At 43.9% G+C, this 14,850-nt stretch overlaps 1 protein-coding gene across 1 annotated transcript in view; it reads left to right on the forward strand.

Annotated features, from left to right (window-relative positions):
- Positions 1–7,066, forward strand: part of FOXM1 (forkhead box M1) — a 7,414-nt gene extending 348 nt beyond the window's left edge. The window contains exons 2-9 of the mRNA XM_009329874.1: positions 9–182; positions 1,296–1,444; positions 1,662–1,880; positions 2,302–2,430; positions 3,021–3,065; positions 4,095–4,173; positions 4,625–4,806; positions 5,942–7,066. Coding sequence (XP_009328149.1) covers positions 9–182; positions 1,296–1,444; positions 1,662–1,880; positions 2,302–2,430; positions 3,021–3,065; positions 4,095–4,173; positions 4,625–4,806; positions 5,942–6,994 — 2,030 coding nt within the window. The 3' untranslated portion in view covers positions 6,995–7,066. The remainder of the gene's footprint in view (positions 1–8; positions 183–1,295; positions 1,445–1,661; positions 1,881–2,301; positions 2,431–3,020; positions 3,066–4,094; positions 4,174–4,624; positions 4,807–5,941) is intronic.
- Positions 7,067–14,850: the final 7,784 nt, after the last annotated feature.

Genomic DNA, 14,850 nt, shown 5'->3' on the forward strand with positions numbered 1-14,850 from the left:
TTCAGCAGGTCCAACACCAGCACAGCATCTCCCACCAGAGAAGAAAACCAGTGCAGCAACCAAGGCTGCCAACGGTCAAGAAAGAGACAAGAATGTTACACAGGCACCTGGTCTTGCAGGAGGGACGATGCTCTGGCATTCAGGAATTGACTCTGTGGTTGGACAGGAACAGGAGAGCAACAGTATGTAATCTTTACCCTTTTTTTTTTGTCCTGACAGGTAGACAAAGAGATGTGAAGTGGGCCAATGAGTGTAGTGCTTGGATCTCAGTATGCAGTAATGAAAACTATTTTGTTAATTACAAAATAGCTATGGATTTGATTCTAATAATCTACATAGCTATGCATATGTAGTGAAATCTGAAGGATCTTAGTGGATATATTTTTGGTAGAAGAGATGGCATATAAAGGTGTATAGCAAAGCAAAATTTTCGTGCTGGGGAAAAAAGAAGGGCTGGCTTGAGGAAATCAAGTCTAGAAGAACAGAAGACTAAGTTTCATTTAGCAAAAGGGTTATGGCTGAATTAAAGACTAACATAGCGTACCCTAGTCAGTGACAAAACATATGGGCCTAGAGCTTTGAAAAAGAGATGATTCCCAGCCTTTTAATAACTAAGTGGCAGGTCTGTTTCCTCCTTGGCTGTCTCATGAAGCTGCTGAATAAATGTTAGAAGTGGGATGGATTTTACTTTGAAACACTGCTCAGATCAAATTTGTATTTGCAACTTAAAATAGCTATGTAGTTTTTGGGCTGTAGTAAATCTTATCCCACGGTATAGTACTGTCTGACAGGAACCCATAGACAGCTACAACGGCTGCATTGCTACAACCAACCTCACCAGAAATAACAAAACTATTTTAGTTTTCATTGCTGCAGTTCAAAAACCTGGAGACATCTGAGCTTCTGACTTGGGTCTTGTGCTAGGTCATACAGTTGGAGTTTGTCACCACCTTCCTTGGCCTCTGCTTACTAGATTCATCCTTTAGCTAAAAATGCTTGAATTCTTGAAGTACTGGATCAACATTGTCCTGTTTTGGTTGAGAGCAATCGGTTTGAATGTTTGTTTTTAAGGCTGCAGCTTTTTTCAGAAATTAGGCAGATTCACATGAAATCAGGAATTCAATGTTGAATTCCTTCTACAAGAAACATTAGCATTGCAATACCATCTTGTCCCTATCTTGAGACAAGGATACCTCTTTTAGAACTGTGACTAGTGCCTTCCTTTTGGCACTTGAGACAAAGGGGAAAGAAGGTTACTGTGAGTAAGCAGAGCTATGGGCTTGTTATCCCAACAGGCAGTGGCGAGACAATGAGCTCTGTGTTGGACAATAGTCTCACTAACATCCAGTGGCTGGGGAAGATGAGATCTGATGGGCTAAGTCCCTGTTCTGTGAAGCAAGACACGGAGAAAGAGAACCAGATGCCTCTGCGGGAAAAAATCAAGGTAAGTAGGAGAAGACAACAGAGCATATGTGCTAAAACTTTTGATAGAGAAGTAATCCATGTGGACCAGAAGACTTGCGAGAACTAGGCATCACCACCTCTAACCCGAGTTTGGCCTTTACTGATTTGAATAGCAGAACCTGGAGGATCCAGGGGTGTTCCATGGCCCTTCTTGTCAACTTTGTGAGTGCTCATGTATCATTCCCTCTGTCTCTCAGACTGAAGAAGATTCTGCTGCTGCTGCTATTCCTACTGTCACCACCTCCTCCTCCTCATGGCAGGATTCAGTATCAGAACGACCTCCCTACTCCTACATGGCCATGATCCAGTTTGCCATCAACAGCACTGAGAAGAAGCGTATGACTCTGAAGGACATCTATACCTGGATTGAGGATCATTTCCCATATTTTAAACACGTGGCTAAGCCAGGTTGGAAGGTAACAAGCAGGCCCTCAAGTTGCCGTGTGCCACAGGGTGATATTAGCATAAGCCTTCTGGATGAAAATGAAAAGTTGTTCCCCAGCCTGCAAAGCAAGATGGAAATTAATTTAAATACCCCACCTCAAATACCCTCTCATTCCAGATGTTCCCTGTTCCACTTCTTGTATCCCCTTTCTCATTTCACTTAGGCAAGATGATGGGATGTTTGATCACTGGAGTAAGAGCAGAAATGTGAAGAGTAAATAGAGTAAGAGACTGATGACAGGGTTGGCTGGGTATGCAGTGAATATGAAGGTCCATGTTGTCTACACTGTAGAATGTAATCCCTCTGCCAGGGCAGTCATGTCTCAGGTAGGCCCTGCTGTGCTGATAATAAACTACTGCTTTTCAACCTCAGTCTCACTCCTTTCTCCCCAGAACTCCATCCGGCACAACCTGTCCCTTCATGATATGTTTGTCCGTGAGACATCTGCTAATGGTAAAATCTCGTTCTGGACTATTCACCCTGATGCAAACCGTTGCCTGACATTGGACCAGGTATTTAAGGTGAGTGCCTCATGCAGAGAAAATGGGACAGGCTATCCAGTTCCTAAATGTCACACTAGCCAGATGCACCTTATTTTAACAGGAAAGTTAAGCTGGTTTTACATCAGCCTTTTTGTAGAAGCTGAATTCAGTCACTTCTCTTGACAAACAGACAAGCTCTGTATTTGAAAGAAAAGGTGCTGTGGCTGTGCATATGAACTGGAGCTTCTGTGGGATGCATTTATTCTTCAGGTGGTGTGCCAAATGTAATAGTGAGCTTGTTCAACCTCTTTCCACGGGCCTGATTCAAATTCCTAGTGAGAATCTTTCCACTGAAGTCGACCAGAAGTTCCTATGCTGTTTGATTAGACAGTCATAGGATGGAATTGCCCTATCCCAGCTAGGTATTTTAGGAAGTACCATTTTGTGGGAAAAACAGAGCTTGTGAGTCTGGTATAGGTGTGTTTAGACTCTTCTGTGTTTTCAGCAGTGGGTGGGCAGATTGACTCTTGTTTGCTCAGATTATACAAGGTTAAAATGTCCCATTTGTTCCCCCTTTGGTTGATAACTTCATCTTATTTTTCTCCCTCTCAATGCCTTGCTGCCACCAGCCGCTGGACTTGGGGTCACCAACATCGCCTGAGCACTCTGAATCAGTAAGACTTACCCTCTGGCTCGGGGCTTGGGCTTGCATTCTCCTCTTGCCAGTCACTGAAGGAAAGGACAAGAGGCTCAGGGAGGGGGGACTGGGTCACTGCTGCACCTAGTCGTACAGCTCCATGCACACCCTTTTGACATCAGCCTTTTTGTAGAAGCTGGATTCAGTCACTTCTCTTGACAAACAGACAAGCTCTGTATTTGAAAGAAAAGGTGTATTTGAAAGAAAAGCCAAAGGCTAATTGCCTTCAGATGATATGATCTCTCTACAGCTGATAGAGCTGTACAGCTTTGAGCAACTAGAAGTCTGCTGCTGAAGTAGGCTGCAATGGGCATCAACAGGCTTCAGAGAACAAGCCCAGACAGATTTCTGGTAAAATCCTCATCTCCATGGCAGCAGTCCCAATCTGTTCTGGGGCTCAGATCCAGAGAGAATAGGATCTCTGTGCTCCTTTTTCATTTTGGAACCCAGCTGCATTGTGACTCTCAGAAGGATGAACCTGTTTGCTATCTCTTGCATTCAGCAGTTTTAACAACAACGGATTTGCAAGCAGCCAGTCAAACACTTTTTTGTCACTGCTACAGCCCTGGCCTTCTTTCCATCTGCTTAGACCTCTGATTCCTCTGTTGCCTCTGGTATTCCACTTGAACATCTATCTGGTCTATGGTTTGTATAGAGATCCAATATACAATAAAGCTACCCTGTTCACCTTTCCTCAGGCACTGAGAACACCGAAACCAGGTCACTTCTGCAGTGGGGTCTGCAGCCGGAGCAGCTCTGTCATGCCATCTCTTTTTCTACACAGCTTTTGGTTAGCAGCTGGCTTTGAGATGGCATGGCTGCAAAACAGCAAGTGGCAGAGATAGAGCCAGCGTGAGTGCTGGGTGCTAACAGCTGCTCTCTCTGTATTAGCGCAGCACAGGCTTCTGGATTTGCAGTTCTGAATGAGGCAGCAGAATAAAGATGGATTCTTCTCTTTAATGCTCTTTCTTTTCTCCTTCTCTTTCTTATTTGACAATGACTGCAGCAGCAAAAGCGACATCTTCCTGATCCCCAGAAGAACATGGGAAGCAACAGCAGCAGCAAAACTGAACCCCAGAATGCACGTGAGTGTCTACATCATCCTAGGCCAAAGAGAATCAGCCCCATAAATCTGGGGCACTCTCCGAGATTCCCTTATCAATAAAAGTAGAAATTGTCATCCAGGTTTGCCAGCTTTTAGGCTTCCTACTGTCAGGTTTGGAGCTGATGGCAGTATTGCTGTGTCAGAGAGGAGTTGATGGGGAGATGGAGGGGATTGGGTACTCAAAGGGAGTGAGAGCAGAGCTTTGCCCCAACTTGAGGGCTAGGATCTGTATGAAGGACTATTTCCTTGTTCATTAGGCCTGCTGGCTTGGGATTTGTAACCTCAAAATTAGCAGAGAAGGCAGGCGAGCCTGTCTCTGGTCGGATGTTTATTTTGGGGTATTTAGAAGGACTTCCTGTTAGGTGCCTGGGTTTCAAGAGGTAGTAGAGGAAGGGCGAGAGGCTAGCTAGGTCCATTCTCTTCCCTTCCAGGCCGAAAGATGAAGCCTTTGCTTCCTCGCATCAACTCCTACCTGGTTCCGATCCAGTTTCCTTTGAGTCAGCCTCTTGTCTTGCAGCCTTCTATGAAGGTTCCTCTATCCATGGCACAGGGAGCATCCCTCAACAGCTCAGAGACTTTCCGGAGCAATAAGCGTGTGCGCATTGCTCCAAAGGTTGGTTTCTTGTTTCTCGTTTTCTGAGGGTTTTTTTGTTTGGTTCTTTTTGGTGGGCGTGGTTTGTGGGTTTTGTTTGTGGGGTTTTTTTTCTTTTTTCTTTTCTATAGCTCTTGTCTTCTATGTGAACCCTGTTCTTCATATGGTTCCTTTGTGCCTCTTTACTACGTGCTCTGAAACTCTAAGCTCATATTAAGGAACTAGCTGGTGACAATCCTTGCTGTCCTTTTCTGTCTCTAGGGTGATTGTTACCTCCTAGTTGACTTGCTATAAGGATATTACTATAATTCACTAGAGGAGGGGGCTCTATGGATTGGTCAATACAATTTTTCTCTACTGCTTGGATGTGAAGAAATAAGAATGGGAGAAATGGCTGTGTCCTGCCCCTAAAACATTCAGACTTTTGATGGCTTTGAAGGGATATGTAACATAGGGAACTTCCTCTGAAAGAGCATTTATTTGCATGTAGTCTGTTCCCAGAGGTTTGCAGTACCTGCTGTTTGCTAATTCTGTGGAGTTCCCAGTTATTCTGGGCTCAAGCAAAACAGCTATTAAACAGGTCTTTCTCTTGGCATCTCACTGGCTGCTCTTGGATGCTTAGACATTGTAAAGCTTTAACTTCTTCCATCCTGTCTAACCATAATCCTGTTTTCCTTTGTATGCCTGCTGCTTTATGTTCTCTCCTGCTATGATTTATCTTTTCCCTGTGTGCTTTTTCTTTTGATAACCTTAATTTTTTTTTCTTTTTCCTTGGTTTCTGGGAAAGCTGTCCTCATTCATTTTGTTATTTCACATGTAGATAGTGTAAGGACAAGTCAAAGAGGCTACACTTTTCCAGAAATATTCAGCTCTTCTGCCTATACTCCTAGAAGTTCCTCATAGCAGAAGTGCTCTGAAGGGCATGACTTCCAGTCACTTAGCTCAAATCCTATGATCTGTAGGTGTCTCTGTATCAGCTTCACACAGAGATCAATCTCTATCTGTTGTTGTAGTTACTGCTTTCTGAAGATCCTCCTCTTACCTATTCTGCTGTCCTTAAGTGCCAGTCTTTCTTTTCTTCCTTCCACTATCATTTGGATGTTGGGTGGGTTAGATCCTTGCTTACTGACTGCATATCACTTGTGTTTCTTTGTAGATGTCATTCTCTACAGAAGAGTCATCCTCTTTACCCATGGCTGCTGTCAAGGAGGAGAGTCAATGTGATGAAGGTTTACTTTCCCCAACTCATTCCCTAAAGGAGAGTAGCTCCCAGCCTGCTGAGGAATCAGCTTCTTTCCCTGAGAGCATCTGTATAAAGGAGGAAGAAGGCTCTCAACTGGATGACTGGCTGTCCCCGTTTGCCTCAACCGTAACAGTAAAGGAAGAGCCAGGGTTGTTCCTCCCAGTCTCATCCACAAAGGAGAAGAAACAATTCACCATACTGAAGTCACCATCTAAGGGTGTTTCTGACACGTTAGTTATAAAGAGGAGGGAAAGGCGGGAAATGGGCAGATCCAGAAGGAAACAACGCCTAGCGCTGCCTTGCTCAGAAGAGCCTGTCCTTGTTTTGCCAGAAAGCAATGGCTTTGACCCTTTCCGGTTAGGGGCAGACCCCCCCTTCCTGCAGGAAAGCCAGCCTCTTGAGAATGTATCACAGCTCAGCTGCTCGCAGGGGGAAGAGGGGCCCTTTAAAACACCAGTCAAGGAGATGTTCAGCAAATTGCCAGTTTCCTCCACTCCCAGCAAAGTCTCAGCAACTACTACCCCCCCGCTAGGGGGCCTTGACCCCTGGAAGTCTGTATCCTCAGCCAAGGGAAGTCACGAGCTGGACTTCAGTCCAGTGAGAACCCTTCAGTTGCCATTCACACCCCTCCAGGAGAACCAGGACTTGCTGGGTTTTAACAGCACACCCCTTAAAAACCCCCTTTTTGAGTCCCCTCGGGAACTGCTCAATACAGAATCCAGTGACATGGTGCATGTCCCCCTCACAAGCTCTCCAGCTTTTATTCATGAGTCTACTAAGCAATCATCTGCTGAACTGCCAGCCTCTGGCTTTACTGAAAACCGGTCACTCATGGAGGGCCTGATCCTGGACACCATGAATGACAGTCTGAGCAAAATCCTTCTGGATATCAGCTTTCCTGGTCTTGAGGATGAAAACTTAGGAACGGACATCAGTTGGTCTCAGCTCATACCTGAACTGAAGTAAACTGGCCTGAGGGCTGAATTTGGCTTGTTCTGGTATTACAGAAAGCACTCGACTTTTCTGAGATCTGTTCACATAGTCTAAGAAGACAGACTGCTTTTGACTAATTCCCACATCCATGGGAACAGAGGGCATTATTGACTCCTGCTAAGCTGGGAGACAGGCCCATTGGCTGCTATGAGCTCCCTTTATAAGCTGCAATAGACTATTTATTTGGAACAAGATAGAACCTCTCTAACCTTGTACTAGAGATGGGAGTCCCTGGAGAGAGGTTATCGAGAGAACGTCTAGGTAGACCCTGAATGGCATTTGCTATTCAAGGTATCGGAGGAAATTGATGCACTCCTCAGTTATGTACAGTAGGAAAGAGCCTGGGAACCTCCTCCTAGCTCTGTCCTTACTTTCCTTTACTTTGTTCTCCTATTACTTAGTATCTTCTGTATAGTTTTAATGGCTGTAAATACTGTACATTCCTTAAATTAGCCCTTAATTATAATAATAATTTTATTCTTGTAGGGTTATGGGAATATTTGGGCTGGTAAGGGGTTTGACTTAGAGTGTTGTCCATATGTTCCACATCTCCTGTATTCTTCTACCCTAGATGAGAGCCCAAAATACTTTTTTTTTTTTTTTTCTTTGACTTCAGAAACACATTGGTCTAGGCTGTTCTAAAGGTTGCTGGAGCAAAGATCTGAAAAATCACCTATATGTGACTTAAGTCAAACTGAAACAGGTTATCTGGATTGCAGCATAAAATCTTGGTTTGGCTTCCTTTTCCCAGGCTGAATGAAGAAGAGCTTGGATCAAGCTGTACAGCTCTTCTGGTTCCAGAGTCCTATTATTATGTACTTAGAGGACTAGGTAGAGTCACTGTTGCAGTAAGATGGACTTCTGTTGAATGGTTAAAGCTGCCGTCATTACAATCATCAGTTGAAAATGTAAAAAAGAACCTATAAAGCAAATGCTGGTATTTCCATTGAAAAGTGACCTCTGGAAACACAAGGTATGTTTCTCTTGGTGCAATAGGACAACTCATCCCAATTCTGTAGAACTTACGTCAAAAGAGGAAATTGCCATGGAAAAGACCTGATCCTTCTGCTTACAGACAAATGATGGCTCATGTATCTACATACTCAATAAAACTTCTGTGGGAACACAGCCGAGTATTGTTTTTACTGCTTTCACTCTTAGCAGCGTGCTCAGGCTGGGCCATAGCACGAACAACTGATTTTTTGCTTGTCGAATGTGTGTATTTTCTGTGATCACTAAGTGATCCGTAGGATGTTTTCACTGTTCCTCAGGCCATGTTGGCCATACCCCATTAGATTTGGTTGCTCAACTCCTTGCTTCCTATAATATACTTTTTCCTGCTGTTTGTGGGTAAATCCTGACTTTACAAGTCAGAAACATACTTAGTCTAAGACATCAGAACACCACCAGCAGACTAGTTTCTGTATTTTGTAAATGCAAAACAAGCCTCACTCAAAAATCTGTATTTCTGCCTTCCCCTATAAACACAAACCAGATTTAGACGTGTGTGGTGTTCAGAATTGCAGGTCTCTCGTGTGCTTGTTAGAGGTTATTTGCCCTCTGAAGGTGTTTCAAGCACTTTGTGTTGATTATTATTATTTCAGTTTTTCTGGGGAGGAATATTGGACTCCATGATCTGCATTTCTGTCTGCCTAGCACAAATGACTGCTCAGCTTGAGGCCAACAGTGAAAAATGTTTTACTAGGCTGCCATGTGAATTTCAGACCAGAAGATTTTTGTCAGTGATTAGAGGTTGAAGTTCCATCACTTCTGATTGAGTCTCAGGGTTTCCTTGCCTCTAAACAGGAAATAAGAAAGGACTAAGAACTGTTGGGTGCTAGTAGCCTCTGAAGAGTATTTTGTTTAGGATTGATTTGCCAATACCACCTGTGAGAGCAGGTGGTCTTGATTCCTTCTTCTCTGCACGTCCTCTAGTAAGGAGTTCGTGTTCTCCAGCCTGGATAGAAATCATCATTCTCTGATCAGGAAATCATAACAGACTGCTGTGAAAACTGATCAAAGCTACACAGCACATCTGTTTTCCGGGAGGAGAGCTGACAGGAAAGCCATAAACCTCGATCTAGGCCCAGGGGGAAGAAGAGATGCAGACAGAAGGCAAGGTCGCGGTCATGAGGCTGCAGAAGAGGCCCACTTTGTGGTTTGTGGCACACTTTCTGCTAGTACATGTCACACAGCTGTCAACACTCTACTTGGGTTTCTCAAGACATCCTAACTCCCTTTCACCTCACTTCTCGCTCCTGAGAGGATGCGTGCACACAACTGACATCCAAGAGCCAGCTAACTAAGGATCATGTCTCCAGCAAATTCTGAAATGCTCTTGTCCTTGGGATGATGTGATGGTGTCAATTTCAGGTGGGTGATCCCTTGCTGTCCCTGTCAGCTGAGCTCCTTTGATGGCCACCTCACATTAGCTTTTGAACATATTTTTGAACTAGGGGAAACTAGTGCCAAAGACTAGTTTCCCCTCCTACTAGTGGGAAACTAGTTTCCCCCTTCCAGTGGGAGCCCTGCTAGAGGGCAGCTATATCAAAAAAGGTGGGGGGAACAACAGAAAAAAATCCAGTTAAGCAGTCCTACCTACTGCTCCCACAGCAGATTTCCCACTGTTTTGCCCAACCTACTTCAAAGCCCCAGTTGGTGAGGATTTCATCACAACTCTCAGGAAGACTACTTTAGTTCTCTCCATCTGTAAGTGTTTGCCTGATATTCTGCCTGGATCCTTTCCTTAATTTCACCCTGTTACATTTACCACTGTAAAGCTGTACAAAAAGCTATAAAGCCATCACACCAGCGTCTGAGTGACTGCAGCCAGCTTGTTGAAAACTAAGTCTTGGCTTCTCCTTCTGTTCTTTCCTTGCTGGTATTTACATGTCACTATTTGTGGGTATGAGTTGTTGCGGCATGTAAACTACTATGAAAAGAAGTTGTTCAAGTGTGGAAGTAATGGATATTTGCATCTTTAGCAGTAAGAAGTTTCACATCTCTCTTGTCACAAAGGGAAAAGGACACTTGCTCTTAATATCCCAGGCCTAGCCCAGAGAAGATCTGCAAGATTAAATGTGATCAGGTGTTGGAAGGCAGATAAGCATGGCATGAGGCAGAGAAGTGGGGAGCTGCACTTCTAATTGCTCAGCAAAGCAGCTGTTTGGAGGATGTCGGATTAAATTGGCGGAGTTTGTTGCTGGAGGTCATTGCTTAGGTATCCTATATTTGAGCAACTGGACTGTTCAAGGGTGCCATTGCTCAGGAGTGAAGTGACAGACAAGTAAGACAGCTGGAACTCAACCATTTTGTACTTTCGGGCAAGTGCTAGAGGCATATGCGAGGTCATGGTGGGAACAGTGGAAGTGGGGCTACAGGGTAGGAGTATTATGTTTTGAAAATGTTTGTCATGAACCAAAGGCTAGAACAACAAGATGATGGAGCTGCCAGGCAGAAGTAAAACATTGTGTGAGAAACAAAACAGAAGGCATTATTTTGGACCATGGGGAGCCTATTACTGAACTTGAGGTACATGGGCAGAGCAGAGACAGAAATTCTTCTGCAGTCAGGTTGGATGTGTAGTAGAGAACTTCTTGAGCACAAGCCCATCATCCTCTCTGTTATGCAAAAGCATACATTCAGTGCTCAGAGCTGAGCACTGGTATCGCTGTCAGCCTCTGTTCTGTATCATCTTTGGACAGATACAGCCTCCAAACAGCAAGGACCAGCCTGCAATCACCCTGTGTTCAGCTCAACGCAGTTGAACCTGCGCTGCAGGACTGCTGGGCCTGGTCTTGCCCCAGTCCTTATCCCCATTATCAGAAGACAGCATTGAGACTTACTTTGAGGAAGAACAGTTGCCCTCTGTCAGGAGCTGGTGAAAAAATACCAGAAGATCACACCAGACACAGACCAGAAGACAATAGGGCACTGCAATAAGGCACAGCAACAGCAGCCTGTATAGGAGTAGAGCATACATTGAAGTTTAGGGAGTTTGGGGCACTGTATACAGGGGACTTAGACAGGTGGAAGCATATAGGTAATTGCGTCATGGGATAGAAAGCGCCTCCCCCCAGCCTTTGGCACAGACAGAACAGGTAACACAGCAGCATTGCCCAAGAAGAAAGATTAATGATAACTTTCTCCAGAAGAGACGTGCTCCTGTTATGCCTCGGCTTTAAAACAGCACAGCTCTTGGGCAACACTACAACAGCAGCAGCATTTCCATAGGAAAAAGCCATGCTTTTTGGCAGTGTCTCCCTCTGCAACCCTTTTTAGTGAGTAACTGTACATTTTGAAATCAGAGGTTCTCTGGAAATTGTACAGGACCACCTACCCCCCTTTTCCTGCTTGTGAGCAGGCGGAGGTGCAGTGCTTACAACCAGCCCCAACCAAAAGAATTCCGATGTCCTCCCTGCAGTAGCTCCACCACATACCTCTATCCTTACTGCTGATCTGGGGTGCTCACTTGAAGCTTTAGTCTGGCTTGGGAATAAGATGGGAGATGTCAAGTCACACTTGCTCAGCAAGTGACAGCAATGAAGCAGTTTGACAGTGTTGTCAAAAAGAGTGTCTCTCAAAAGAGATCTATGGTTGGAACCAGGTAAAAGGCTTGGCTGCCACATGGCAGTAATAGCAGGAGGGAAAAAGAAGTATTTTGTAAGGAAGAATGGGGAACATGGGTAAGGCTTTGTGAATAAAGATCTTACTTCAGGCGTTTGGGATAGGGTGTCAGGGCAGCATCAGGTTGGCAATTCACAGGAAACAGGAGGTCTGTGTAGCATAGGGAGTTGTAACCAGGCAAAGAATTGAAGAGTTGTATGTTCGAGAGTAGAGCAATGAAGTAGGCTCAGAACAGAGATGTATACAGAGGGAGAAAGGAGGCCAGAAGGCAGGTATCACAGGCCCCTCTGTAGGCTCAGTATTTGGATTATAGTGTAGAGGTGTGATCTTGCAAGATGGTGGATGCCTCTGTCCATCCTCCTTCAGTAAGAGCAGAGCTATTCTTCTTGTCTTCTCATGAGCCTGTTGTAGCTCAAGAGCAAGCAGGCACAGCTCTTCGCACCCTTTGTGTAGCACTCTGCAGGACTTCTCTGAGTAATGTGCAGGAGCATCCCAAGACTGTCCTTGAGTTCTGATAACAGAGCAGGCTGTTTAGCACCTTCTAGCCAGTGAAAGAAAACATTAATTTAAGATATAATTTTCAAAAGATCTGGGATGCACAAATCTACAGGGAGCCAGCAAGTGCTGCGGATGCTCCGCTTCTCTGAAAATTCTGCTCTATGCCTGGCAAGAAGTGCGACAGGTGCAAAGGGGAAGGTAATTCCCCTTCACCGGTTGAGTGGGGTTCCTCCTACTCCATTTTGTCAGCTGAAAAGGACTGGATGCCCCCTGACACGAGGTGAGTAAAGATGATTGCCACCCTTTTGCTTTTGCAACTTGGCTGGTGGAGGAAGAACTCGAGCCCTTCCCCATACGGAAGAAAGAGACCCTGTTTTACAACCCAGCAATCTTTTTGTGAGGGTGTCAGGCCTTCATTTCTACCAGAGAGCAGTCTAGCTCTAAACAAAGGTGGAAATTTCTTTTTTAGTAAAATACCTGACTTCCTCTTTAAAATGCGTTATGGATTCAGACAGCAAAATGACAAGCTTGAAAAATGTGAACTTGATCCTGAACAGAAATAGCCTCCCTCCCCCCTCCCTTTTTTCCAGCAGAGGTGAGCTACAACTGGATAAAAAGATATTCAGGGTATAACAAAGTATTAGCTGCCTGAGATGAAGAAGAAAGTGTCCTGCTTCACTAGTCATCTCAGACTGGTTTCTTGCTTTGATACAAGCAGAGTTTTAGAACGTAAAGGCCATGAATCTGAATTGCCGATGCAGTTCAAATGACACATTTGTCCTTGAGTTTCAGTTACAACTTTTCTTGGAAAAATAAAGATGATAAATACCCTGATACACAGTTTACCAATACAGGCAAAAGATTATGCAAAGTAGATTCTATTCCACACCTCAAAATCTGTGGGAAGTCATTATATAGAGCACACTGGTAAACTGTTTGCGTAGATGTATCATCAGAATTATTTATTCTCCACGTTTGCTTCCTTTTTTTTGATGTACCTTATTTAAAAAAGAAACATTTAATGGCATTATTTAAGAAAGTCAAGCAAAACAGTTGGCATAAATGATCATTAAACTACAGTCAGACATGAATGGCTTATGTTCCCTGCTGTTAGTCTCTATTACCTTCTCACGGACGGATAGGAGGTTGCTGCCAATAGGGCCTTTGTTTATTTAGTAATGTAACTTGTAGGAGGTAAGTTTTCTTGTACTTATCTATGGTTACAAACAAGAGACTGGCTCATTAGAACCAGGACTGTTTGGAAAATGGATAGACCAATTTTCCAACAGGATAAAAAACCCCTCATCTTCACTGGACATCAGAGGAATCTCTCAATATTGCTGACATTTTCCATAGAATACTTTTTTTTTTTCACTACCAATATGGTATCTTTTCTTGGTATACTGTATTCTTTCACATTTCATGTATTTTTGTGTAAATTTTAATAAAGGCAAAGTTTTGGATAATATCATTACACAACAGGCCAGAACATCCCATCTCAACTCTATGCTTTTCTCATGGAGTAACATGTTTAGATTACTTACATTTTTTTTAAATTCTGAATTCTGAGATTACATGTTTGTCTATGCACAAATTTATTTTGGATCATGGAATGGTATGAAATTCCAACTGCAATTTCTATTCTAGATAACACATGTATATTGTTAAGCCCTGAAATGCTTGACTTAGGGGTAGTTATATGACTCTTGCAGTGTAATCTGTCCTGAATTACCAACAGGCATTTTCCACTTTAAGCTTCACTTTAGAGAAGCTTTTGTTTGGGGCAGTTAAAGTTTTGCCTGCTTAGCTGTTGTTACACACAGAGAGGTAACTAGAGGAGGAATTGCTTCGGGCATTGTCAAGTCAACAGTACACGAAACTTTAACAAGAATATTTGTGGTCAAGAACTCCGTCATCCTCTTAGGGCTACTTCTTGTAGGCTGGAAGTGCCCATACGTAATCTGTGCTACTGCTGTCTCTCCATTTAGAGACACTCAGTTATCTCTCTGGGGTTCCCCATGACGACACCCTATTTAATCTTTGCTCCATATGCAGTGTCTGTCTTCTCCCTCTCTTGACAGGGGGCATGTTACAGGTTAGGACTGGGATGCTGGGAAAAACCGTGGTGCTCCATGTGTCAATAGTCCTGCCAGGCCTCTGAATAGGGCTTTCATGTTTGCAGAGTTTCTGTCGGAAATAGTCTCCCAGGAGAGAAGTTTTCTGTACATTTCCCTCCAAAACCCCAAGTCTTTACATGCAGACCAGGATGATCCCCAGGGTCCAAACCCCTACCCCACCTGCAAGATAATTTTGGTGCACATACGCTTGCTTTTTGTAAACCTTCACCCACTCCGTCTCAGCCGCTCCTCTCATTTTCTACGTCTTCATCACTCTCTTTTTCCACTTCAAAGACCACTTGGGACCCTTGTCATTCCTTTATGAATTCAAATCACAATGTAGCCTTAAAATTTTGGACAATTAACAGTGATGTATTTAGCATCCAATGATAAGAGGGGGAGAAAGGTCAGGAATGCAGCAGAACTGAAACCATAAAGTGCATTGCTTGCAACTTGTGGGATCACTGAAGGTGCTTTCAGCATCAATATGCTTTTCCAAGTATTTGCAAATAATGATATCAATGCCGCAGAATGGTCTGACCTCAGGAACTCCACCCTGTAGCTAATTAGTGCTTGACAGTCTGCACT

The sequence above is a fragment of the Pygoscelis adeliae genome, unplaced genomic scaffold (genome assembly GCF_000699105.1).
Source record: "Pygoscelis adeliae isolate BGI_AS28 unplaced genomic scaffold, ASM69910v1 Scaffold618, whole genome shotgun sequence".
Taxonomy (NCBI): Eukaryota; Metazoa; Chordata; class Aves; order Sphenisciformes; family Spheniscidae; genus Pygoscelis; species Pygoscelis adeliae.